A 27,927-nucleotide genomic window follows, 5' to 3' on the forward strand; every position below is an offset into this window, starting at 1 on the left:
CTGGAGCTGATCATCAGGCACGGATGGAGATACACACATGCACACGTGTGTGCGCGCACACACACACAGCCGAGTGGCCACAAATGCTGCAAGGAGAGAGTATTTCAGTGACACCCTCCTTTCTTCAACTCTCTTGATTCCCCAGCTGACCCAAAGCCTCTCCCCTGCATTATTGAGGGGCAGGAACAGAGGACTACGAAGAGAGGTAAGAGCGAAATAGGACCCAGGAGACAATTATTGGGAGATGACTGAGGAAACCAAATCAAAGCAGTTTTATTGCACATTAAGTACATCAGTGCTTCAAATGCAGCATCCAACCATGGAAGTGCAGCCCGAGAAGGCAGCCCTGAGACATGTGGAGGCTGAGGGAGAGAGGGCCTCCCACCCTCGAGGAGCAGTGCTAAAAAGAGAGGCTTTTGTTACTATGGCTCCCATCCCAGAGCTGGGCTCATACTCACAGAATGAATGGTCTAGCCCTCCTTGGACCAGGGTTCACACAGGTCAATGAGGGGCCATTTCCCATAGGCAGTGGTCCCTCTGCTTCTATCTCAAGGCCAAGATAGCTCCCAGCAAAGGCAGTGCACCCCTTCCACCTAACCTCACCCACCCTGAATAATGCTGGCAGATGTTCCTTTAGAAAAGGGCCAACGTTCCCTCTCTTGGTTCTGCTCAGCGCCCATCCCTCATGTCTATGACTTGTTCAGAGGAAGAACAGTCAACTCTACTCCCGCCAGTGGGGCTCAGAGAAATACAGACCTGGAAATATGAAGTCAGAGGCCAGGAGAAGGTAAGATTAGGCCCATGACCCACAGGAGGGGAAAAACAAAAGACCCCAAAATGGGTACAGCAGAGGTAGACTTGGATCCTGCTCATCCTCTTAGAAGCCACTTAAACAGAATCTCCCTCGGGAGCAGACACGCTGCCCCACGTCCGGCCCAGGTCCTGTCCCAGAGAACAGCATTAGGTGAAGTACAGAACTGGCCCTATGCTCTGCCTCAGAGGCCGAGCAAGCCTTGGGCAGATCGAGGGCCAGGCACACGGGATAGAAAGCAGGCACTCTGCCAGTTTGGAGCCAAGCCTACAGCATCATATACCTGGCAACAAGAATGAAGGCTGGGAAACACAAACAGAATCTGTTCTGAAACTCCCTTCTCCGCAGGGAGAACAGTTAAGTAACAGCAGCAGTGACCTCCTGGGAAGAGAGGCTGCCTGGCTCAGACGTGCAGCTTATGAGCAATGGTGAGGACAGCCTTCAGGATGGGCATGAAGCTGGAGACCTCGCTGAAGCGGCTGCAGCCCACCACTTGGGCATGCACTGCAAGGCCCTGCTCAAAGCTTCCTGCGTCCACACATCGGGCAACCTCGTGGAGCCCAGCCAGGACTTGAGGCGAGAGCTGTGGAGGGATTGGCCCTTCGGTTAGTAAGCCCACACCAGCCCCTACCCTATGGCATGGAAAGGATAAGAGAGGACTGAATTCTGGAGCAAGTCCAGGCAAGGTGGATGTATTTTGTGGGAACCCAGGTCAGTGAGACCTAAGGGGAGAGGACAGAGGACACTTGAGCTCCCTTTGGCCATGGGTGATGGTGGGAGGGCAGGAGGCAGAGGAGCGCCACCGAGTGTACTTACTGTCCCCGCACAGAGCTTCTCATAGAGGCATTCGAGGCGCTGGGCTGCCTCATCCAGCTTCCGTTTTGTCTTCTACAGGGAGGAAAATGGATTCTGATTCTAGCCCCTAAACCTCACACTACACAGGACTATAAAGAATCACAGTAGAGTAGAGCCAGAATGGCTAAAGGCTACTTCTTTCATTTTGAAGGAGGAAATGGAAGCCCAAAGAGGGTAAGTGACTTGCTCAAGCCAACACAGCCAGTGAATGCATGGCAAGTGTCCTTACTCCTGGTTTCACTCTCATTCGAGTACTCCCTGCTGCCTTTCTAAGAGTTTAGTCCCGATGCTGCTGGGTCCTGCTGACTTCAGAACAGACAAGTGTCCCTCCGCCCGCCCCCAACCCCCTGCATGAGATCAAATAAGCATAAGATGTCAAGGGACAGTGAGAAAAGAGCTGATCACACAAGAGCTGCTATAGAGCTCAGGGATCCCGGAACCAGCTAAGGGTATGAGGAGGGCCTCGTGGGGAAGGTTCAGACTTACTAAGTCAGTGGCAGACTGGGAGCAACGTTGTAGAAGTGCCTCGAAGCTGGTTTTCAAGGGCTGATGCTCTGGGGGCAGCTCCTTCCTGTACGTCTTCTTTGGTGGCCATTGCTGAGGAAGAAGCGGAGAGAGGACAGATGGGCAAGCTGTCTTTCTCGTAGCTTCCCTAAGAACTAGTCCTCAGTGACTCAGCAACACACTGTTCTCCCTGGAGCATAGCAGAGTTGGGGAGGGGGCACCCTCTACAGTAAGGACATTTGGTGCCTGCCCCTCCCCATTCCCCAGCTCATAGTTCGACTCTACCTTTAGGAATGAGGCCCATCTACCAAGCCCCTGCTTTCCTTTTCCTTTTTTAAAAAAGACTTTTTAAATTAATTTTTAGAGAGAGAGGACGGGAGAGGTAAAGAAACATCAATGTGATAGTGGAACGTCGATCGGCTGCTTCCCCATACCCCCTACTGGGGATCGAGCCCACAACCTGGGCATGTGCCCTGATCAGGAATCAAGCTGGCAACGTTTTTGGTGCATGGGATGATACCCAACCAACTGAGCCACACCCGCCAGGGCACTCCCTGCTTTTCTAGTCCCAAGGAGGGCTGGAAGAAGGGGAGGGAACACATTGTCACCTGCAGGCCGAGTTCTCCTGGTGCTCCAGGGGGAGCATGACCCACACCAGGGACAGGGGGTTGTGAGGAAAGGACCCCTCGTGGCTCAGAGGTGAGGTTCATAACTGGAGCAGTAATTGGTGCTGGGGATGTAAATGTCTCTGGCAACTAAAGAGAGAGAAAGAGAGGCACATGAGTCTAAGCTGAGAGACTCCCTAGGCCCGTGGTCGGCAAACTGCAGCTCATGAGCCACATGCAGCTCTTTGGCCCCTTGAGTGTGGCTGTTCCACAAAATACCACGGCCTGGGCGAGCCTATTTTGAAGAAGTGGCATTAGAAGAAGTTTAAGTTTAAAAAATTTGGCTCTCAAAAGAAATTTCAATCGTTGTACTGTTGATATTTGGCTCTGTTGACTAATGAGTTTGCCGACCACTGCGCTAGGCCTTAATTTGAGAGAGTGGTAGAAATTATGAATGAACAGCGGACAGAATAGTGAGTGGGAAACCAGGAAGTGGGAAGACTGGTGTACAATGTAAGAAGGAAAGAGGAGGAAGTTGAGGGAAGAAGAGTGAGTGGGGAAAGAGAGAGCAGAATGCATGCCTGAGAATGGGAAGGACTGGGCTGAATTCTGTAAGGAACTAAAATGTGGGTCACTGGTAAATGTATGAGGGGGTGGGTAAGGAGGTGCACTGACCTGTCTCCTCTGGAGGTTTGCCCTGGGAGCTGGAGCATTTTTTAAGGAATCTTGAGGTCCTGTATAATACAAAGATAGAAGTATTTTGGGGCATGGTCAGGAACATTGGACATTCTGTCTGAAGACCATCAAAATTATTTTAGTTGGAGTCCACCTCACCTCCCTCTGAAGACCATTTATACTCTCAGTTGGCATGCTCCAACCAAAGGAGCCCCAGTTCATTGGTTTGAGGGAGAGATCCTAAGGTGGTAGTGGGAGGGGTAGAGAGGGGAGGGAGGCAATGGCTGAGAAAAAGAAAGCCATGGAAAGAAGACTGACCTGGGTGAGGAACCAAGATGCCAGTGGTTTGGATGGTGCTAGAGCATGAAGCGCCTGGTCCTCCTGGAGGGTGTGCTGCAGGGAAGCTGACAGGAGGGCCTGGGGGCTGGGAACTCACAGGGCTGAGGTCTGGTGGTCTCATCGGAAGGAAAGGAATCAGTCGAGCAGTCTCAGGCAGGGGGGCAGAGTCAGGCTGCATGATGCCTGAGGGTGCCATCGGTGGAGGGGGACCAGGAAGAGGCCATGTTCCAGGGAATCCCATGGGGTTAGGAGCTTGCGCCCTTTGCCCTTGTAACAGCTGTGGCTGAGATAAAGCTGAAGTGCAACAGAATTTCAATTTGAGAGAGACTCAGAGCACATGAGGGGAGACTAAGCAGCAATAATAATTTTTGAAAACACATTTAATTATATTAATACTAGAGGCCTAGTGCACGAATTCGTGCACGGGTGGGGTCCCTTGGCCTGCCCCATGGGATCCTGCTGAAACTGGCTCTCCGACATCCCCTGAGGGGTCCCAGATTGCGAGAGGGTGCAAGCCAGGCTGAGGGACCCCAACAGTGCATGATCAGAATCGGGGAGGGATGCGGGAGGTTGGCCAGCCAGAGAGGGACCATGGGAGGGTTCCAGGGCATGTCTGGCCCATCTTGCTCAGTCTCAATCAGCCAGACCCCAGCAGCAAGCTAACCAACCAGTCAGAGCATCTGCCCCCTGGTGGTCAGTGCACATCATAGCGACTGGTTGACCAGTCGACTGTCTGCCCCCTGGTGGTCAGTGCATGTCATAGCGAGCGGTTGAGCAGCCTTAGCATATCATTAGCATATTATGCTTTGATTGGTTGAACGGCCGACTAGTTGACCGTACACTTAGCATATTAGGCTTTTATTATATAGGATAATTAATTTTATTAATAATAAAAATGGTTGATTAATACCCATGCATATGGATATCTACCATGTACAAAGTACTTTTGACTGTATTCCTTATTTGACCCTCAAAACAATCCTGTGGGGTTGAAATGAACAACATAACAACTACTCTTACTTTTCAAAAGAAACAGTATATTGCTAAGCATATTGCCCACAGGTACAAAGCCAGTAAGTGACAGTACTGGGAATTCTGACTTCGAATTCCAAGCTCCTCTCACTACATAGACACACTACCTCTTACTTCCACGCTGACCATGCCAATTGTTTTCTTCTATGTTCTACTCAGACGGATCACTCACTCACCAGGCGTTACCCCAGGGCCCAGGGGCAAAGGCTGGGCAACCTGGGGCTCAGGTACCCTGTAGTCTCTTATAGTCTGCATTCTGGAGCCTTGATAAGGGCCAGAATGGGAAGGTGCCAAGGGCATCACTGGTGATGACTGGGGTGTGAAAATCCTTGGCCTTGTAGATGGAGTGGGAACCTGTGAAGAGAATAAAGGATTAACACTTGGAAAGGGGGGAAAAGGTAAGTAACTGAAAAACAGAAAACTATAGAAAAAAAATGAAACAAAAAGCTAGTTCTTAAAAAAAAGTCAACAAAATTGATAAATCTCTATAAAAACCAACAATGATAAGGAGAAAAGACACAAGTCATCAAGAGCAGGAATGACTGATCTTGATGGCTTCAAATTATACTACAAAGTTGACAATAATCAAAACAGTATGGTATTGGCCATAAAACAGGCACACAGACCAATGAAGCAGAATTGAGAGCCAAGAAATAAACACGTCTATATGGGCAAATAATTTTTTACATAGACAAGCTTTTTCTAACATTTATGTGGGAAGGGCAAGGTTCTAGAATACCCAGGAAATTTTGAAAAAGAAAAATAAAGGGGGGATGTTATTCTTCCTCATGTCAAGGCATACTACATAGAGGTAGTAATTAAGAGAGTGGTACTGGTAGCGGGATAAATTCATAGATCAATGGAACAGAATAGAAAACTAAGAAATAAATCTATATGAATATGCCCAATGAATTTTTTACAAAGGAGCAAAATAAATTCAATGGAGACTGGACAGCTTTTTCTATAAATGCAAATCCACTGGCAAGAAAATGAAGCTTAACCTAAATTTCACACCTTAAATAAAAATTAACTCAAAGTAACATGGACGTAAATGTAAAATATAAAACTTCTAGAAAGAACATAGGAGAAAATTTGGGGGACCTTGGACTAGGCAAAGAGTTCATAATCTTGACACAAAAAGCAAGATCCATAGAAGAAAAACAATAAATTGAACTCTATAAAATTAAAAACTTTTGCTTTGTGAAGGATCCTATTAAAAAGATGAAAAGACAAGTTCTTACATGGTTACACACACACACACACACACACACACGAGTACATATAAAACTGGTAAAATATGAATCTAAAATCTGTATCTATGGATTGTACTAATGTCAATTTCTTGGTTTTGTTATTGCACTGTGGTTGTTGAAGGATGCTGGCATGGGGTGGGGTGGGATTTGGATACATGAGACTTCCCAGTTCATTCCTATGTCACTTCTGCCTAATACCTCTATTTACAATCTCATTGGATTTTGTTCTCCAGCCCCTGCAGTAGGCTCCTGGCATCATAAGATAACAGCACCCATCCATCTGGCCTGAAACTAGGAGCCAGTCCCCCTTCACACACTCCTCTTAACTATCATTAATTTATGTTAATTCTATGTCCTAATATCTCAAATCCAACCTCACTCTCTAGCTTTAGATTATTTCATGTCCTCATTATTTCCTTCTATATAGCCTCCTAACTGCCTCTAGCTTTGCCCTTCCTAAACGCAGAGCTAGTTATTGCCCTGCATACGACTATTCAATAGCTCCTGGTTGCTATCAATTTCAGAGTCAAGTCTAAGCCTTTAGTTCAGACTGCCAGGTCCTTCCTGTATAACTCCTGTTTCCCCAGCTTCCTCTAAGCCTACTCCAATGCCACAAAGACCTGTTTGGCAATGTCATTAAAATATTAGCAGTTCCTCATATGGGCTTTGCTCACTCTCCTTTCAATGCTTTTGTACATGCTGTTCCCACTGCCTAAAATAGCCTTCACCTAACTCTTCCTTTGCCAAAATAACTTTTAATCTTCAAGACTGAGATCAAACAGCCGTGACCGGTGTGCTAAGTGGTCAGAGCATTGACCTCCATGGTTATAATGTTGGCTCGCTCACTGAAGGGTCTTGGGTTCAATTCCCAGTCAAGGGCACATAAGTGGGTTGCAGGTTCGATCCCCGGCCCAGGTCAGGTGTGTGTGTGACATCGCTGTTTCTACCCCGACTTCCACTCTCTCTAAAAATTAATGGGGAGCCCTAGCCAGTTTGGTTCAGTGGATAGAGCACCAGCCCGTGGACTGAAGGGTCCCGGGTTCAATTTCAGTCAAGGACACATGCCTGGGTTGCAAGCTCACTCCCCAGTGTGGGGTGTGCAGGAGGCAGCCTATCAATGATTCTCTTTCATCATTGATGTTTCTATCTCTCCCTCTCCCTTCCTCTCTGAAATCAATAAAAATATATTTTAAAAAATAAAAAGTTAATGGGGAAAAATATACTCAGGTGAGGGTTAACAACAACAAAAAAAGACTGAGATCAAACATCATACTCATTCTGAAATATTCCCTAAAATTCCCATTCCCCACAGAGTAAATTGCTTTCTTCTGTGTGATCTCATGACACCTTATCATACCCCAATTATGGCATTTACAAATTTTACTTATTTTTTACATATCTATCTTTCCACTAGACTATAAGCTAATTAAGGGCAAGGATCATGGCTTGTGCACCTTTCTAAGAGCCAAGCAATTGTTCAATAAACAGTTATTAGAAAAATAACTGAATCTGTGCTTTATGAAGTCAGGAGTTTTCATCATTTCTGTTCACTAATATATTCCTAGTGCCTAGAACCATACCTGGCACTTGGTAGACATTAATTGGTATTTTTGAATGAATGAACAAACAAGGTGTTACCTGGTGAGAAGTCTGGAATCCCAATTTGCAAGATAACATCTCTTTAGAGTGGGGAGTAGCTCCCACAATGACTCGGGGAAAGGGGAAAGGAGGAGACTGCTGGCCCAAGACATCAGCACCCTGGGCATGAAAAAGCCGATCTCTCAGCTGCTGAATTGGTGGCTATAAAGTCATAATAATGAAGAAGTGAATTAAGTAAAATTAAAACAAGCAAACATCCTCTCTTACAAGCCTGGCCCCATATAGCATTCAAATGTCAGCTGACTCTTGACATTCTAGCCACTTTAGATGACTCACAGATAGCTCCAATCCTTGCCAAGCCTCCCTCCTTGCTTTCTTTTTGCCTAGATCACCCTATATCTACTTTTCTTTGAAGGTCCAGCTCAACAATTTTAATCACTCAGTGTGGAGAGCGGCTACAGCATTTGAACAGGTTCAAGCCTCAGACTAATGAAAGGGCACAGTCCTCTTGTGGCAAAGCCACGTGCAAGTCCAGCTTGGAGAGCAAAGCCCTCCCAGCACAATTATAGCCAAAGGCTATGGTTGTAAGCTTGACCTTATGGTCCAAACCTGTGGTCCCAGGTGGCACTACTGAGTTAGTGACATCTGATTCTCCACCGCCCCCGCCCCCCTCCCGCCCCCCCCGCCCCCCGAGATTGTGAGCTTCCTGAGGGACTAGATCTTATTTATCCTGGGAGCTTCAGCATTTAGCATAGTGCCTAGAACATGGAATTGCTCAGCCGGTGCTAGATGACTGAATTAAATGGTTTGCTCTTTCCCCATGACCCCACTCACCTGAGCACAGTCATTGGGTAAGTAGCTCATGGCCGTGGACAGGTTGCCCTGGGCTGCCAGGAGGTTGGCATACTGAGTGACCCTGTAGGTTGTGGCAGGGCCTGGGCTCACCCCATCAGGACCCCGCAGTCGTTCCAAGCTCCTGTTCAGAACAATTACCTTCTCCATCAGGTCCTAGAGGAACAAGGATGAGGGCAGTTAGCCCTCTTCAAAGCACATCCTGCTCTCTAAGCCCAGGCAGCTCACCCAGGGACTTCCCACTATGAGGAGAGCATCTGGCCATAGCCAGATGGAGACAGAAGGTGCTGATATACAAGAGACATGACAGTTAAAGAAGGGCCACTTGGCCTCATCTCTCAAGCTCTTAGCACTGGGCTCAAGTGGGGCCATCGGGATCTTAGATTCTCGTACATCTCTGCCTATTTTCTTTGCTTTCTTGACCCTTTATGCTAGGCCATCAGCAATTTCAGACTCAGTTATAGTATTGTTTTATGTGTGACTTTGTCTCCCTGTGAGTCTGTGACCCCCATCTTCTCTGGTTGCTTGCGGAGTGTCTGGTACAATTTAGATCCACAGAATTTTTCATAGCAGTTAATAGGAGGCCCAGGCTCACAATTACTCAAATACAGAATAAACTTGTATAACCAAATCTGAAGTAGGAAAACATTATGGAGATTAATACCTAAGTAGCTTCTGCTCAGTCTCCCTGACTGAGGAGGGAAAGAGGGACAGCTCATCCTTGGGAGAAGGTCCCAGACATGAAGGGCCCTTCTATTTTCCCCTATACCCTGACTCCAGTCTGGGTACCCAGAGGACTCTCTCTGATGTCCCTGCACATCCCTACCACTAGCCTCTCCTTAGGGTCTGTAATGAAGGGACCGTGCCCTGCAGAAAAGGGGTACCTGTAGAGCCATGGGGGATGAAGCCTGGTGGCATTTTGCCCAGCACTCCACCAGCCTCTCCACATTCCCTGAGCACACATAACAGAGTCTGGCTTCGGAGGTGAGTGCCCTGTCGCCCTCCTGCTCCATTCGGCTACCCAGCATGTCTGCAGAGAGATGGAAACTTCTTTAATGTCACAGCTTTCCTTTGCTCCTCCTCCTTTCCCTGTTTGGAAATGGGTGGCAGATCATGAGCTATGGGACAAGTAGCCACAGTGGCTTTGGATAACACTGAGGCTCACACTGCTCTACAATGAAGGGCAGAGCTCTTGCTTCAAGATGTGACAAGAAAAACAGGACAACAAATGCAAGTAGGGGCATGCACTATAGTCCCTGCTTCCCAGCTGAACCAGACCTTGGCTCTGATAACACGGCCTGGCCTCCCAGAGCTCGGGCTGCTCTTCTGCCTCCTCCATCAGCAGGCCCACGGACTCCACACTCAGGTCACACCACTCCATTCTAAAGCCTAGGGCCACCTACCACAGAGCCCAGGGAATGTCTCTGGCCCTGAGTATGTCAGCAGCAAAGCCAGTGCCTCTCTCCAGTTCTGCAGGCTACAGGAGCACACCATATCCTTCCAATTCTTCCGCACAACACAGGCTAGCAGCTGTAATGGGCAGGGAGGGAAGGAGGTCATCAACCACTCATCCAGCACAGGCAGCAGGAGCAGGCTTCCTGTTAGACCACGTACGAGGGGCTCGGGGTTAGAGTGGGAAAAGAGTTTGGCAGATCCTCTGAACACCAGTCCCAAAGTGTGGACATCCACCTCACAAAGTCCAAGAAATGCCCTCCTCTCCTCTCCTGCACAGTGGGCAGTTACCAAGGAGATTCTGGTTTTCTTCTTGGCCAAGTAGCGTTCCTGTGTTTGCTTCAGCAGATCTGTGCCCCCAGCCTGGGCCAGGATAATGGCGTCAGCAAAGCGCTCTTCTTTCAGACACAGCTCCACAGCAGGGCCCAGTTCACCGAGCAGGAGAGCCTGGCTCAGGAGTCCATCTGTGTCTGAGGGCAGAGGCATCCCCTCCATGTTAACCTGCCCTTGAACCATAGCTTCCCATCACCTGCAGAGCCCACAGCACGCCTCCTATGTCTGTATCATTCAGTTTCCTTAGCCCCAAACAAACTCCCAAGTTCATTCCTCAACAACAAAATATAGTGGGGTGTCCTGGTTACTCTCTAAGGAGAGAACCCAAGATGAGGAAGTAACTCATGTGGCAGTATCACAGGTGATGTCTGATTGCTCAGCAAGGACAGGGTCACAGTCCTTAAAGCAAGAACACAGAAGGATTGAGAAAATATCTTAGTAGAAAGCTTTCCATAGGAAGGACCCATCCATGAAAATCAACAGCCGAAGAGTGCTCTAACCTGTCACAGAACCACCCAGCATGTGTGATGGTGGGAGGGAGGCAGGAGGCAAGGGACAAGAAAGCAATGTCCTCAAGTCTGAGAACTCTGAGCCCACCTACACCCATGCAGAGGGTTTCTCTCCCTCAGGGTCATGGTACCTTCTGTGATGGGGATCTCCCATGGAGTCATGTTCTGAGGGACCAGCTCATCAAAGAAAGCTGAGGAGGCAGAGACTTCTGTGGTGTGTTTGGAGGCCTGAACAAGGAAGGAGAGAGGTGGCTACTTAGGAAATGAACCCCAAAGACAGAGAGCTGGCTGAGTAGCTCTCTCTGGGAGCACTAATATATTTGACCTTCAATGGGTAAAGCTAAAAGAAGAAGCAGATAAGGTTTGGGAAGGGCTCAAGTTCATGATTAAAACACAGCTCACTCCCAGCCCAAAAGCTTATGAACTCTGTGTCTCACTAACACAGGGGAAGGAGTTTGAAGACTTCTACAGAAGCTGAGCACGTCATGAGAGCTAAGCAGAGGGCCAGGAAGGGGGAAATGCCCTAAAAGCAGGTCTCCTGTGCTACTGTAGGTCTGGCTGGCTGGGCTCCTACCACACCTGGCTGCAGAAGGCTTGTTGTCTGGTACTGCTGAGGTTATCTCCCTTCGGCTGAGGGCTCTTACCCAGCCCTGAGTCTCTCTTCAACCACACGGCCACCTGCATGGAGAGACTTGTGAGTACCACTCTCCCCAGCACAAGGTCAAACAAGCATTATGCTTTCTTTCCACCTCCAAACCCCACCAACTAGAGTAAGATCCTTGAGCTATTTTCCTGGGAAACAGCCTAACTCCAGGAGGTTAAGTTTGTATATGCATTAGTGAAGCTCAGGAAGAGGTATTCTGAGATAGTTTCCACTGATAGGATTCTCTGCATATAAAGTACATGATTCTGATGTGAGAGCAGCTTACCTTCTTCTGAAGCTCATCTTTACTGTATCCTAATAGCTTTAGAAATTGCATTCTGGAGTCTTGCTCCAAGGTCACCTAAGGAACCACAGGACACAGAAGTCTCCATTATATAAATGTAAATAACCCTCTCCTGCTAAAATTGGACATCTGTGCCAGCGTACCCTCAAATATAGTTCTTTGTACTAACAGCAGTGCCGCTAAGGCCAACACCATCTCTCCCTTTTGTCTCCTCAGATTTGATTCCTGCTGGGCTGTAGGCATAGTGTTAACAAAACCTTTTTCTTCTTTCCTTTTTCTTTTTTCCAGAAAACTGAACCTTCAGTTGACTTCCTACATTTGTTACCTTGGTAACCTGGTAATAGTAAAATATGATCTATGTTTCTAGGCAACATTGCTTGTGATTGGTAAACTGCATTTGGACTGGAACTATATAGACTATAAATAATCAATGTGGGCACCATGTTCTAGGCTTCCCTGATTGCAAGGACTCTTGTAACTGAATAGATCCCTTGCAGAGATTCTAGAAGCTACACTTTTGGAGTTGGTACAAGAGATAATGGCTCTTGAGGGCTTGAGACTTCTAAGCCAGGACAACTTACATACCTGCCTGGTGTACATCTTAACTCCTTGCACCTGTGCTACCTTCTGGGGAGCTGAAGAGAACTCTGCACTGCTGCATGGATGCTGCAAGAACGGCCCCAGGAGGGAACACCTGATGCTGCCCTGCCGACAGGCTGTGGTTTCTATCTTACATCTTTCTGAGGAGATGACACCAAGTGAGTCTTCTGAGTCTAAATGTCAGGCTGAGAAGACTCCTGCTGGAAGGTGCATGGATATAGTAAACAAAGTCAGTTTACCCACTCAGTGTACCAGATACTGAGGGCCAAGCCTTCCTGAAGCCATACCCTAACCTGGGTTCGCTGGTCTGGGTCCTTCATTGATCCTATACTGAATCATGAATTCTGACTACCATTTTTTTCATACCCCCTCCTTCTTCCATGCCCTTCCCTTGGAAATGTTCATCTGCACTCAGCTTCAGGACCATTCTGTTGGACAGCTCTTGGGTAGCTTTTCAACCAGTCTCCCCTAGGTACTATGGACACTGCTGCCTGAGTAAATAAAGGCTGAACTCCTGATCACTCCCTCTATTGTCTTTCCCATCCCACCATTCCTGGAGCTATTATCTGTATCCTGCTTATAACAAAAGCTCCCTTTCTCTTTTCTTCCCACATGTTTTCTAGCTTCACTCTATAGTTGATGATCTTTCTCAAATCCCTTTCTCCTTCCCAGATTCTGGGTGTCTACCTTCATTAAGTTCTATGTCTGAAGCACAGGCCCCACATCCTCCTCAGATCCCCTGGGACAAAGCCCTGTCCTTATTGCATTCTTCTCTACAATCCCAAACATCTGAATAACCCTCTCACTGTCTGTCTGGTCAGTTATTTATCTTTCTTTCGTTAGCCCTCTCCTCTCATTTGCTCACTTCCTTTGATTGATAGCATTCCTCCTGGTGTCATAAGCAACTTGAAGTTAAAGCAGTACTGTAACTGAAGCCATGCATCCAGAGTAGAGCAGGACTTGAGCCCTGAGTCCCACCACAATGACTTGCCTTGGGTTACTTGAAACAAACTCAAAGCCTTCTTATAATGATATATCCTTTCAGCTAATCTTCCCCCTTCCTTCCCCTTCCCATCCTTTCCCTTCGTATCATCTTATCTGCCCTGTGGCATGGCCCTGTGAAAGTCTTCACCTCAGCTCCAGTAAAGTATCCAGGACAGGAGCAATAGTAGCAAAAAGGGCAAATGTCACTTGTACCCCTCACCTTTCCTAGTGCAAATCGTCTTTGAGCCTCTCTCTGGTAAAGGGTGAAGATTTTGTGTCCGGAGGGTGGGTGTCATGTAGAAAAAAACCCTACTAGGAGTCAGGGCCTCTGAAATCTGGGTCACAGGGTGGTTATGCATGTCCTGGTGTTGCAGTACCCAGCTTTGGGGAAACACTGCTGAGCATCCAGCCTTCAGGCTTCCTACCTTCAGGAACTGCCAGAGCATCTTTTCACTTTGCACTGACGCTCGCTGGATCTTGTTCTGACAATAACTGAGGAGATTTCCTGATCTCAGGGCCTCCTGCAGCTCAGCTGATCGCATCAGGAATTCGGATTCTGTGGTGACTTGACTGATGAAGACTAGCCGAAGGCAAGGCTGTGGCACCTGATGGGCAGGGGTGCTGGGAAGGCCAAAAGTAACCAGCTTCCCCCCAAACTGTGAGGAAAAACAAGAAAGGTAACGGTCATGCCTTTGAGCTAAAAATTAACACCAAGTCAGGATCACAGGACAGGCCTATATTGGTCAACCCTAGGATAGGAAATCAATGATAAGAAAACTCTTGAGGATGGAATAGAATCAGGAATCGAGTAGCAAATGTGCCCCCATATCAAAACCAGCTCTGCATTTTTAGTACCATCAACTTAAAACTTCAGCACATGGTACTCATCTTCTCCTCATCTGTCCTGGCACCACCCTTCTCCCAGTCACCTGGACCAAACACCTTGGCATCATCAGTCTTTATACAACAACAGCCAAGCAACAACAAAGTCTTACCTCTTCTTGTTCAATGTCTCTTGTGAAGGTCCCTCTGTCCCATTCCCAGTGCTAGCTCACCAGAATGCTGGAATAGGTTACTAGCCTCTAGGCTTTTCCTTCCTCCAATCCAAGCATTAGCCTACAACCCTGTATCTGTTGCTACTCATGGGCTTGTAATGGTTTCATACAGCCACAGGGGAGACCTGAAGCTGCTCTGCTCATTGTACACAAAATCCTTCAAAACCATGGCCAGACCTGCCTCTGCAGCACCTCTCTCCCTGCTCATTTATGTGACTGCGCCACATCCCCCAAGTCCCCAGTTCCTTCCTGCTCTGTGCTCTCACCCACCACAATGCCTCAACCTGAGCATCCTTCTCACCAAATTAGGTACTTTATATAAAGCACTCAGCATAAATACAAAGCTTAGTAAAGGCCCTTTACTCTAGCAGTTCTCCAACTTGGCTCCATATTAAAATGACCTGGGGAGCTGTTCAGAGTTGCCAGGCTCTCCCCCAAACAATAAAATCAGAATATCTGGGGGTGGGACCAGGCATCAGTATTTTTAAATTCTTCAGGTTATTCCAATTACAGTCAAGGCTGACAACTACTTTATTCCCTAGCCATTCACTATTTCCCTTCCTCCGACCCCCTCCTTAATGAACTTTCCCAGGCAGAATTCCTCTCTTGACTCCTACAGCACAAAACTTATACTTTGATTAGTGCTAAACAAAACCATCTGAATTTGGATTGGTATAGTACTGAAGAGTTTGACAAAGTGCTTACATATATTTTTAGTTGAGCTTCATGTCAATTCACTAACGTAAGCTAGGCAGCTATCACTATCCCTGTGTTACAGATAAGAACACTGAAGGCCCAAGGTTACACAGCTGATAAGCGACAGATCAATAATAATTCAGGTCTCGTGACCTCAGAATCCTTCACTTCGCTGCCTCTTGAGTGTGTTGGTCTTACCTCCCTAATAAAACAGGTGGCTCTGAAAACAAGAGCCTCTACTCTTATCCCTCTGCTTTTAATTCAAGCCTAGTATTTAAAGCATTGGGATAGCTGTTTTAGGGCCTTGCTACTCCTCAGACCAGCAGCAAGGGCATCACCTTGGGAACCTGTTGGAAAATCGGAATCTTAGCCCCGACCCCAGACCGAATGAACCAGAATTAGAATTTTAATAAGAGCCCCAGGTGATTTGTATGCACATTAAAGTTTGAGATCTATTACTTAGTAGGGTCCTGAGACATGCATCTACATAAGTTTAGTACAGTTAGAATGTATCATTACAGGAGTATAAATCTGTGAGGTTACAGAAGTGAGGTTAAGTTTGACGAGGGTTAAAGATGGGCCTCCCAAAGGGGGTGGTATTTAAGTGAGGGACCTTGAAAGGCTGTACCAGGATTCAATAGCCTGAGAGAGAAGCCGAAGGATGGGGTACAGGTGGAGGCAGCAGAGTTGGGGAATTATTCGTGGGACATAAGAGAGTCATATTTATTTGGACCATAGAGAACACATAAGAATAAGATGGGAATAAAAACTGGAAGGATAAATGGGGCTCTGTGTACACTTGGCTTTGAGCCAATAAGGTAATGGGGGTCAAAGGTCAAGGGTTTTGAGCAGAGGAGTGACAGGATGAAATCTTTTTTCTTTTTTTTTTCTTTCCTGCTTTGCATTCTAACCCTTGCATAGCTGGACTCACTACCAGTCCAGACACATAAAGATTAGATAAAAATCAGGTGGCATCTCGGGCAGTTCTCCATAACCAGGAGGTCTAAAGCAATCAATTCCTTTTATACAGGACTGACAGCAAGAGGTGAAGGGGCAGAGAGGGAAACTTGAGCAGTAAAGCGGGACCTCCTCTGAGACACAGGTTGATGGAAAAGTATCTCCTACAGAACGTAGCTCCATGCGGGCACACGGTAGGCTTCACAAGCCCTCACACACACAACCTCGCACATACACACACTGCACTTACAGCAAATGAAACGCCTGCTGGCCTTCTCATCCATTTGGGAGTTTTTTTCAGAGGAGGTATCAATGACGCTTGAGTCACTTGCTCTGGCATCTGCAATGGTGAGAGAGGCTGGCCTTTGCTGAAGGAGGAAGAGATCTGGGGGCAAAAGGACACCCACATCACCAGCTTGAAATGGCCTAGCCAGGAACTCCACCTACAAACTCCATTTGGGGAGAAATCCTTGAGCTACCTAATCTAGCCCACAAAGATGAGACTCCCGTATTCTAATAGTGATTGTGGGATTCCCATGAAGTAGGCTTTTGGAAAGCCTACTGGTTCTAAGGTATACAGAGGAATGTGACACAAAATGGATATGTAGGAGCCAGGGAGGTAAGACAGTTTATACTTCCAAAATAATGTCCAAGCATGAGGTCCAATGTCCCTGAAATACCACAGGGAACATCCAAGAACAAAAGTGAAGGTGAAGGGCTCTTTTGCATTGTGGCAGGACTGACTTCCTCCCAGGAAGATGGGCACTGGAGCAAAAGTACAGCCCTCCCAAACCCAGGGCCCTGCCCTCCTCCTCTCCAATATCCCCACTTCTTCCCAGGCCATATGTCCTGCTCTCTCCCCACAAAGAGAGACAGCCCCTTCCCTCCAGCATTTTCCACTAAGCCCTTCAAACCTTGTCAACCTGTCTCATCTGCTGGACTTCCCAGCTCCTACCCATCACAGAGTACAAACTGATCCAGCCGTCGAAGGAGGCAGCAGAGAATACTGGAGGGTTCCGAGGGCACCACTGCACATCAAAGCACCAGCTGCTCTGTGTGGGTAGCTTATATGCCACCTAATATGAGGGAACACAGCATTAGGGAAACTCTGACATAGATAAGGTAGCCCAGAATGCATAGCTGCTGCTGGGTTTCCCCTCATCTCATCTCCCATCCCAGAACGCCCACAGAAGGACCAGCCTACCTCGCTGCTCACGAGGTTCCAGCACAAGACCTGGTTGTCCTTGGCACTACTGAGCAGTAGCTCAGCATCAGCCTGGTTCCATGACACTGACAAGATACCCCTAAAAAAGGAGGAGGAACAAGCACTAGCCGAAATCCTACTATGAATAGGGTACTTTATATATCTCTGATAAATCTCATCCCTACAAAATGAGCAGCCTGATTTTATTTTACAAATGAGAAAAAAAGGGGTTTTAAAAAATTAAGGAATTTTCAGCCGTCAAGCAGCCAGAATACAAGTCAATTCTAAGAGCCTAGGCACTGTGCCCAGCATCACTCTGCCTTCCATAGATCACTGCAGGATGGCTTTCTTCTTTCCCCTGATTGTAGAGTAGGGACTATGAATCAGCATGAATCAGAGAAGCACCCATCCTATAGGTGCTTTTTAGCTCAGGAGGGTCGTGAAGCCTAACCCTCAAAAGTTCCCAAGAAGGTAAAAAGGCAACATGGCCTTTTACACTAGTTACAAAGAACAGACTGCGGGGCTGCTATCTCTGCTATGGACCCCTGAACTCAGCTTCAGAGGCAGGCCTGTGTGCAGGACAGACAGACAGGAGCCAAGGTCCTATTATGGAGAAGTCTTGGTGAAGGCAACCTCATCACTAAAGAAATGAACATTACCAGATTGGAGCCTGGGGACTCTCCTAGGGGGCTAAACACTGGCTCCAATATTTCTCATTTCCCTATCTCCACTCCCATCTCTAGAAGTTAGATGGCATCTCAGGCTCTTTTCCATGACCTCTGGGTCTAAAGGAACTCTTCTTGGTTGGGGCTGGAGCTAGGACTGGGTGACTGTGTGCTCACTGGGATGGCTTTGAAGACAGGGAGGATGTTTGGTAGCTAAAGTGAGGCATTCATTGCCCCCTACCCAGGTCATTATGCCCCAGCTCTCCACCAAGGATGCATTTGTTTTTCTTTTTCTTTTTTTTAAAGAGTTCTCCTGCCCGGCCAGTGTGCTCAATGGTTGGCTATCGACCTATGAACCAGGAGATCACCTTTTTAAATATATATATATATATATATATATATATATATATATATATATATATATATATATATTATTGAATTTTTACAGAGAGGAAGGGAGAGGGATAGAGAGTTAGAAACATCGATGAGAGAGAAACATTGATCAGCTGCCTCCTGCACACCCCCCTACTGGGGATATGCCCGCAACCAAGGTACATGCCCTTGACCGGAATCGAACCTGGGACCTTTCAGTCCGCAGGCTGACGCTCTATCCACTGAGCCAAACCGGCTAGGGCCACCAAGGATGCATTTGAAGTTTGAGATACTACCTGCTATGGCTCTCCAGCACCTTCAGGGGCGAGGAGGCGAAGCGCAAGTCCCACAACTGAATTACTGGGAGACGATCATCTTCTGAGCATAGCACCAATTGAGTGGCTATGTCTGGGTGCCAGGCCAGGCCTGAGCAGTTCATCTGTGAACAAAGCAGACTCCAATGGGTAACATAACCTGCCCATTCTAGTGTGAACCTTTTCTGCCCAAATGGGATGGGACCACTCCGAGGACAGGTTTTGTGTCTCTTCTAGGTGACCGAGAACACCACAGCCATCAGGAAATAAGTGATGACCATGAATAAGTAAGGACCCTTAGAAGCGCCCATTATCAGGTCTGTTTAGGTCCCTAAGCTTTCACTCTCAATAGGAAATCTGCTAGGGGCTGAATCCACATGTGTAACAGCTGCAAACAGAACCCTGGCCTGGGGAGGAGCAGCTGCAATGACTACGCCTGAGAGAGAAGCCACAGCCCAAGCCTATATTTTGCTTCATGACTCACCCTGCTGCTGTGATCACTGACTTTGATGATAGGTTCATTCTTCCTGAGATCCCACACAACTGCCTTGCCGCTGGGGTGAGCAGAAGACAAAATGTGTTGAACTTGCCGGTTCCAAGAGAGTGCCTTGATGTCTTCTGGGGGCTGCTGAGGCAGGATGGGGGTAGCAGGTGAAGGACAACTTGCTATCCCCCCAACCAAAAGGCAATTGCTGTTCCACTGCTCCCAACAACCCACAGAAAGCCTAATGGTAGATATGGGGCTGCCCAAACCAAGACAGTCTCAGGGAGCTGGAGTTGAACTTTCCAGAGAGGTTCCTTTAGGGTACTGGTGTAGAAGCTGAGACAATGGTAGGCACACTTGGGTTTCACTCCTATCCCAAGGTGCTCCTGAGAGGATAGAGTCAAGATTTTAAAATAACCCTCAGGGATAGAAGGAGGAAGTGAGGAAGGAAGGGGAACATAAAAACCCAATATTCCCAGAGAGAGCGAGGCAAGAAAAAAAAGCCATTGCTACTTTTAGGGCACAGATGCTATCAAATTCATTCTTAACTTACCTCACGCTACTGCAAGCATAAGCCAGAGAAAAGCCAGGAAGCAAAAAGACAGGCCAAGCTATAGACTGACAGATAGGTACACTGAGAGACAGAAATACATGAGACCCCCGACTGCATGGGAAAACCAGATACACAGACAAGGCTGACCCTCCCCACAAAAGGACCAGGGTATATCTGGGAGTCCCCTCTGCACCAAGCCTGCTTAACCTTGCCTAAGCTATACAATGCCTTCTCTCAATGTCTTACTCCAACCCGTAAGACAGTTAATGACCACAAACCACCCATCCAAACACACACACACACACACTCCCCTCTCTTCCATCCCTGATAAATATGACTGGTAGCACATTGTCTGTGGAGCTTTATTGCCCTCCAGTGGTAAAGCCTAAAATCTCCTATGCTCTGGCTGCCTCCAAGAATGCAAGACTCTTCCCTGGGAAAGTCAGCTGCACACTGTAAGCAGCAGCCCCGGAGCCTCCTCACCTGTGACTTGGATCCTGGGGTCATGGGCACACTCAGGTTATTCAAATCCCAAATGAAGATTTCAGAATCACTCGCCCCTGAGGCCAGGAGGTTGCCCTGTACAAAGAACAGGTCTTTGAAGACCACCATCTCATAAAGAGATGGGAGGAGGAGACGGGGAGAGACCCATATATGAGGCTTCCAAAGCCTCCCCCAAAACAGCCTGGGAAGGGTTCAGAGTTACAGACTGAAAGTCATAAGTGAATGCTTCCATTCAGAGCTACTGCTTGAGGGCTTGGCCATGTCTGACCAAATGAAATGTATACCTGAAAAGGGTTAAAGTCAAGGGCTCTGACAGCCCCCGTGTGCTTCTGTCTCTGGGCAATCACAGGCTCCTTTCCTGAAGACAGGATGTGGGTCACATTGTATAGTGTGAGCATGCCATTGTCCCCGCCGCCTGCGATAACCCTGGTGCCTTCCAGGTTCCCATTGCCAAAGCTCCCCCAGATCAGCTTGTGAAACCTACAGAGAGGAGGAACTAGCATCAGCACCGGTTTAGGTCCATATCAGCAAGTAGCTCTGCCAGACTCTGCCATTATGCGGGCGTTCCCACCCCTAGCTGGGGCCTGCCTGTCTTCCTCATATCCCAGACCCAGAATGAAGGTCTCCTCTGCCGGGTCCTGCCCTTTCTCTGAAAAATATTCCCTCTATGTTACACTAGAAGCCAGGAAGCCACTGCCTCAGAGTTGTGTGGGGATAGTTATTTTTAAAGTTAATATTAAACAGGCCTAATGATAAATACTTCAAATAGGTCACTTCACCTTATCCTCGCAACTCAAATAACAACAACTAATATTTATTGAATACTTCCTATGTACCAGGCACTGTCTTAAGTGCTTTACATGTATTAACTGATTGAATATTCAACAACCCCATAAGGTGTTATTATTGATTCTACTTTCAATTGAGGAAACTGAGGCCAGAGAAGTTATGAAACTTCTGCATGTACAGCTAGTAATTTTATCCCCATTTTACAGCTAGGAAGTAGCAGAACCAAGGTTCAAAGTCAAGCCCATTTTATTTTAATGCCTGAGATCTATACTGTCTTCTGTTTAGAGGAAGACCAAACTTTTCTGTCCCTGACTAGAAGCAATTCCCTAGACCAAGAATTGATGTCCCCTCTTCCCTCTCAAACTGGATGTGAGGAAAAAACCCAAGGATTTCATGCCTTTCCGTGTGGCTAGCTCATTGAAGCACTGTATGGCTGCCATGGGCCAGCCTTAGAGACACAGAAGCATTAAGAATAAACACACCGCCGAAACCGGTTTGGCTCAGTGGATAGAGCGTCGGCCTGCGGACTCAAGGGTCCCAGGTTCGATTCCGGTCAGGGGCATGTACCTTGGTTGCGGGCACATCCCAAGTAGGGGGTGTGCAGGAGGCAGCTGATTGATGTTTCTCTCTCATCGATGTTTCTAACTCTCTATCCCTCTCTCTTCCTCTCTGTAAAAAATCAATAAAATATATTTTTTTAAAAAAAGAATAAACACACCTCTGGGAAACACTTTTCCGGTTTCCTGAGGATGCTTCTAACAAGATACTCCCATTGTCTTACCAAAGAAAAAAGGATGGACCCTGGGTCCCCTGCAGACAGGTGCGGGTCTTCTGCAAAGCCCCTAAAGAAGGCATGTGGAACCCCTCAAAGCTTCCTAAGTGGTCTGTCCATTTCCCAGCTGCTAGCCAAGGATATTTCCACAGCCCTTCCGAGAAATCAGATTTCACACTGAATGGTGTCCTAAGATCCCTCACTGAAATAAAATGCTCCCTCACCTTAGGAACAGTCAGCAAAGAAAGTGAGTGGGATGACCGACCAGGCAGGAACCTGTTTGGCCAGTCATAAGAGCAGAGCCAACCTGCCAGAAGTGAAGAGCTGAGCACCAGTTCAGACTAGGTTAACACCTGAAGCAAAACAGCAGAGCTATGATAATAGTAGTGTGGTTACCAGAGGGGAAGGGAATGGGGAGAAGATAAAGAGGGTAAAGGATCAAATTATATGGTGACAGGAGACTAGACTTTGGGTGGTGAGTACACAATGCAATATACAGATGATATATTATTAATATATGTCACCCCAATAGATTGAAAAACAAACAAATAAAAAAGCATCAGAGGTGACACAAATGGTGGTCTAAAGCTACTGTCAGAAAGGCTATGCTTTCTAAGGTTGTCTGATCTTAACAGGGAAGAAGAATGTGCTTTACTAGTATACTGGGGCTAGAGGTCAGTGTAGCAGTGGGCAAGTCAACAGAGTGACTAGAGAAGCCCATAATAGGTCACACAGGAACCAGAGGGGGGTATGGTAGTGAAAAACTCACATGGGAATGGTAGAAGAGGTGCAGTGACCTCATTATGGTCAGAGCACATGACATACAGACCAGAGTAGAAGGTACCAGAGACCTCAAGGTGTTGGGGGTCACCAAAGGGTTTGAGAAGAATACCCAGTTCCACTACAGTGGCTGAAATGCAGACAAAATGATTTTCTTTCTGTAAGCATGCAGACAGATGGTACATTCTATTTTGTTAGCCTCTTAATGAGTGAGGGTGAAGCTGGAGACTGAATGGAACGTGATGGAAAAACCTGGGATTATTCAAGCAAGGACAGGGATTGATCATTCAGTAGGCTCAAGGAGTGTTGATCAGCTCTGCTCTACAAATGGACAGGGGACAAGAGATAGCTGTGTGTGTGTGTGTGTGTGTGTGTGTGTGTGTAGAGAAAGAGAGCACATGAGCAAATGTGACAAAATGTTAACAACCAATGAATTAAGTGAAGGTACACAAGTGTTTAGTGTATTAGTCTGCAACTTGTCTATGTTAGAATACTTTAAAAAAAAGGTTAAAAAAAAAAGAGATGGCCTTGGCCTGAAAATAGAAACTAAGCGATTTAAGAGGAAGAAAAGTTTGTATGGCAAGGTAGGAAAACATAAGAATAGAAGTGTAATTCTCTGCTAAAGTGGTTCCCAGGATAATGATGGCAACAATGGAGACATCAGGACATCACAGAATGATAGGTGGCATCTAAACTAGGGTTCTTTGATTCTTACTCAGACCTTGTGAAGCAGAATTTTCAGAGACAGGACTTTAGAACCTACATTTTCAGCAAGACCCTCCAGGTAATTCTAACCAGCAGCCAGGGTTGAGGTTGAGAATGACTGTAGCAGATGCACACCAGCCTAGAACAATCAGGGAAGACACTGAACTTCATAAAGATAGAACCAGCCCTAACAACCAGCTCATTGCTATGCTTCTGGTGAAAAGCAAAACACAGGGCTGAAGAGAATAAACTGAAGCATGTGAAAGCAGAACGTCACACCAGCTAAGCTCCTCTGAGGCCAAGCTTTAGTGATTAGGAATATGTGCTGTATAAATTCTTGCTATGATTTATGTACTTTTTTTTGGTTTGGAGTTTGCTTTTATTTGCTTAGAAAGGTTCCTTTTGAAAAATCTCAGCCTTGTGCAAGTGAACTAAAGTGAAAATGAGTTTGTCCACATCCAGTCCAAAATAGCTGAAGAACTCCAAGTTTCCTTAAGAAGTCACATTGAGTGTGAAGGCAGTGCTCCAAACTAGAGAATGAAGACAGTGGAGTGGAGCAATGGCTGTCTGAGAAAAGAATACTTTTCTGAATGCATTGTATGTGACAGCCTATTATGTGCCTACTATGCATCCTAGATTTACAGCAGAGAAAACAGGGCCAGAGAACTTAAATAACATGTCCAAGAGGATAGTAGATGGCAAAACTGGGATTTGAACCCAGGTTATGTCCAACAGCAAAGCACATGCTCTCTCTATTCTGTGATCTTGGTGTCTTCTAGAGAAAAGGCAAGTCTTAGAAACTGGAAAACTAAGAGAAGTATACAAAGTGATCTTTTTCTGCTTTGTGTTGTCCCTTACACAGGCACCCAAAGAGAGATCAAAATGCTCCCAAAGAAGATAGAACCGAGGTGGAAGTACTGGAAGATAGATCATCTGCTTTCTCCATGTGAAGAGGCTGGGTCATACAGAGATTACGGAGGCCTCTCAAGAGATCTAGAACCTCAGAGTAGACAGAGGTGGAGAGCAGATCACACACTGGCCTCTGACATCATTCAGCCATAGCAGCTATGTCCTCAGTTCAAAAATCAATATATAAACAATGTATTATTCTCCCAGAAACCTTTCCTCTTGAGTGAGATTCATCTAACCAGTCAAACATCGCTTGCTTCAGTGCGCATGCTAATCCACATTGATTCTGATTGCATCCAGTGACATTTATCAGTCTATATATAGCTTGAGGTTGTCCCTTATCTACATCCATACCAGTATTTCAGAACACTTCTCTTTAGTCAGATATTTATAAATGGATATTTCTCTGATGCATCATGGATTGAGAAGGGGATTTTCAGGATTCAAATGTGGTTGAGGCATGGGCCTGGTAAACAGGGCAGGCAAAGAAAAGAAGAAGATTTTGAAAAGTATGTGTTTAGTTAATAATGAATAGACATAAGGAGGAGTTTTTTAAACGGTTGGAGGGAGGAAGGAGACTAAGCCAAAAAAAGAACACAAGACCTGAATTTTGAGCTCAGCAGGTTCTTAGAAGTCGTCTTGTAAAGCCTCTTCTTTATACATAAGTGAGGAAACCTGAGACCACTGACAGAGCTCTATTTGCCCAAAGGCACACAGCTCTCATTAAGGCTGCAACTCAACACAACTGTGCTTTCCACTAAACCAGCGGACACCAACCGGTGGTCCGCAGACCACTGGTGGTCTGTGAGGTCCGAAAGGTTGGCGACTGCTGCACTAAACCATGCAGAAGATGACACAAAGGAAAAGAAAGGGGAAAGCATAAAGCAAAGGATGGGTAGCTTTCTATCTACCCTGATCATCTTGGTCAATAGTTTGTGATACTGACTTTTGAGTAAGTGACCTAACCCAGGCTGGAACAGAAAGAAGTGGGTGTCTTAGGCTTTATGCTGTCTAAGATGACTTCTTCAGAAAGGACCTAACAGGACTGTGTCAAAGGTAATCCCTTAGGTCTTTGGGAATGAGAACCAATCTTTGGAAACAATTATAGTGCAATTAGCTGTACTATTTATGTTGGTTATAGCCCACAAATCCCTGCAGGGTGGAGCAGGACATGAGGTAAAGTTCATAATGCCCACGTTCAGTACCAACATTTCAAACAGGGTCCCTTCAACCTAGTTGGCTGCAAAACAAACAGACCATCACCCTTGAAAAGCTCTTAGACTACCTAAAGACTAATATAACTAACTGAAGTGATAGACAGAATGCTCAGTTTGATAACCCAGGAATTTCTTATTTCACTCATTCATTCAACAAATATTTATTAAGCACCTAATACCAAGCATTGTTCTAGGTGCTAGAGATACAGCAGTGAATTAAACATACAAAAATCTCTGCCCACATGGATCTTAGGATTTAAGATCCCAAGCAATTATATTGCCCCTTTTTTAGGAACTCTTAACTTAAGGAGCCACAACTGTGCTGAAGCTGCTGCTTGGCCTGTCAAGAATAAGACCCCTTACCCACTGCCTCTTTTCTTACCTCCCGGAATAGAAATATTATTGAATTAGCTCATCCCTGTCAGAAGCCCTTTCTGAAATGCTTGCTTAGAGGCTAAGAATATCTCATCATTATTGGTAAACCCTCTAGTGCCTGCTCTTCAAAAGGTACAAATACTGGCAATACAAAGATATATAAAAAACTACAAAATACAGGTACTGTCATAAAGTGATACAGGGGTTCAAGAAAAAGGAAACAATAACTAATCTTCATTATTAGATTAAACCATGAAAATAAAGAAGAGGGCACCCCTTTCTAAACATCTTAACCAATCTCTCAGATGGACCCAAAAATTCACAAGAGGATGGAACACTGTATTCTAAACTGGGATGGATGGGCAAGATAATTCTCTGGGCTGTAAGAAAAAGATTTATATTTTTAATCTAAGAAATGATATAAATTACACTTTTAAAAATTACACTTTAGTAATAGTACAATAATAAATGTACATTATTTATATTAAATATATAATTTCATATTGAATGACTTGAATAGAGTAATTCACATTTTTCCAATGGTACAAAAATGTGGAGACCATTGCTTCATACTGTAAGCCTCATCTTTACAAAACCTATAGTAAAAGAGCAACTGAATAATGGAAAGAAGGTAGGCTTTGAAATTAAACAGGTGGAGACTTAAATCCTAGCTTCTCAGAGTTTTGGTTCCCTCCTATGTGAAATGGGGATAATGTTATTTATTGCTTAGGCTCATTTCGAGGAATGAATAAGATATACAGAGGCTCTTGCATAGTGCCTGGCATGTATACATGTGCTCACTGAATGCTAGTAAGTGATGCCAGCCCTGTAAGCCTGCCAGAGCCATGCAATCTATGAGTCCCAATCGGTCCCTGACAGCAGTGAGGAGAGGATCATTCGTTCTCCTCCCTTTGGCAGAAGAGGGGGATATTGTGTAAGGTATTTATCTTCACAAGAGCCAAGCGTGGAAGGAGTCAACATCTTTGGATTCATAGAGATCAGATACTCATAGGTCCAGGCCTGTGGGAGGCATCTCTATCACATGATTCTGCCTAACACTGCTGCTCCTGACCAGAAAGGAGTGGGTGCTTTTAAAATAGTTTTGCAAAATAAACTCAGAGTTAACTTCTCTCCAACTTGGTGAGGATCCTTCTCCCCTCACTTGTCTCCTCATGAACCCTGAGAAGCACACACTACTCCCAGGCTTCCCCATCAGGGTCTACATCAGGATCTGCCCTGCATACCCATCAGCACTTCAGACATAGTACCTGCTTGAGGCAGAAAGGACTCCCTTGCGTTTCAAGTCCAAAGAAAGGTCCCTGAAATCAACCTCAAAGATTTCCAATGTGCCATTTGTGCTAAAGGAGGCATCTAGCTGCTGGGCAGATGTTCCTAGGCACAAGAAAAATTAGGAAGAGGCAGCGTATGAGCAACAAAATATGCATGGATTTGGGGTATATTTATATAAGGGAGTGGAGAGGAGGAGAAACAAGAAAAGACTGAGTACACCCTTTTTCAAATGGCAACTGCAAAGAAAGGTCCTTTTTCAAATGGTAACTGCAAAAAAGCATGAGGTGCCTAGCCTTGAGCCATAGTCCAAGGCTACCCTCAGGTACCAAAAACAGCTAACATCCCCTTGCTTTGCTGTGAGCCAACCCCATGACTCTAAAGCTTTCTCTGATGTTCAATAAAGAATTCTACATATTAAGCTTCCCTGGACCTATGTACTTCCCCTGGATCCTAGTCCACAGTATCACCATACCTGTGGCCAGATACACAGGGTACTGGCTGGCTGGGCTCCACACTTGGACGGCTGGCCTCTCAATTTCCTTCAACTTCATGGTCTGACCTGTAGGTGGCAGAAATCTGACATGGCCCTCAGCTCACTGAAAATAGAAACCAGCAAGCTTAAGGGCCTGATCCAGGGAGCACCTGTGAACACAAGATCTTGTTTCACTCTCAACATCACGGGATGGGGCATCTCAGGGCAACACAGAGTGACAAACACATGACCATTTGCATGTCTGTAAAGACAGTTCAATTACTAAAATCTAATGCTTTAAATCCAAAAATCATGGTTGCCACAGGCCCCATGGTGATGATAACCATCAAACCAGATAATCTCTCAGTGACTTTATCAATTCCCTTAGCTTTAAATATCATCCATATGTTGATGACTCCAAAATTTATATGACCGCCGAAACCGGTTTGGCTCAGTGGATAGAG

At 46.2% G+C, this 27,927-nt stretch overlaps 1 protein-coding gene across 7 annotated transcripts; it reads right to left on the bottom strand.

The window, feature by feature from the left end:
* SEC31B (SEC31 homolog B, COPII coat complex component) lies at positions 1–27,841 on the bottom strand. 7 transcript variants are annotated; one of them, XM_079793752.1, is made up of 25 exons: positions 27,464–27,841; positions 26,970–27,093; positions 20,439–20,634; positions 20,134–20,229; positions 19,098–19,238; positions 18,596–18,738; positions 17,263–17,362; positions 16,973–17,134; positions 16,309–16,443; positions 13,776–14,006; positions 11,749–11,823; positions 11,399–11,497; positions 10,951–11,047; positions 10,269–10,447; positions 9,929–10,055; positions 9,410–9,555; positions 8,508–8,681; positions 7,713–7,874; positions 4,998–5,175; positions 3,769–4,083; positions 3,451–3,509; positions 2,779–2,925; positions 2,153–2,263; positions 1,628–1,699; positions 1–1,394 (listed from the first exon to the last, which is right to left on the bottom strand). In XM_079793752.1, exons 1-25 carry the CDS (start codon positions 27,540–27,542, stop codon positions 1,215–1,217), a joined length of 3,528 nt encoding a protein of 1,175 aa, XP_079649878.1. In that variant the 5' UTR covers positions 27,543–27,841; the 3' UTR covers positions 1–1,214. The 7 variants fall into 7 exon arrangements, with proteins under 7 accessions (XP_079649878.1, XP_079649874.1, XP_079649873.1 ...); XM_079793748.1 differs by having other exon boundaries at positions 19,098–19,241; XM_079793747.1 differs by having other exon boundaries at positions 9,929–10,447.
* Between the last annotated feature and the right edge of the window lie 86 nt (positions 27,842–27,927).

Source organism: Cnephaeus nilssonii (genome assembly GCF_951640355.1).
Source record: "Cnephaeus nilssonii genome assembly, chromosome: 16".
NCBI lineage: Eukaryota > Metazoa > Chordata > Mammalia > Chiroptera > Vespertilionidae > Cnephaeus > Cnephaeus nilssonii.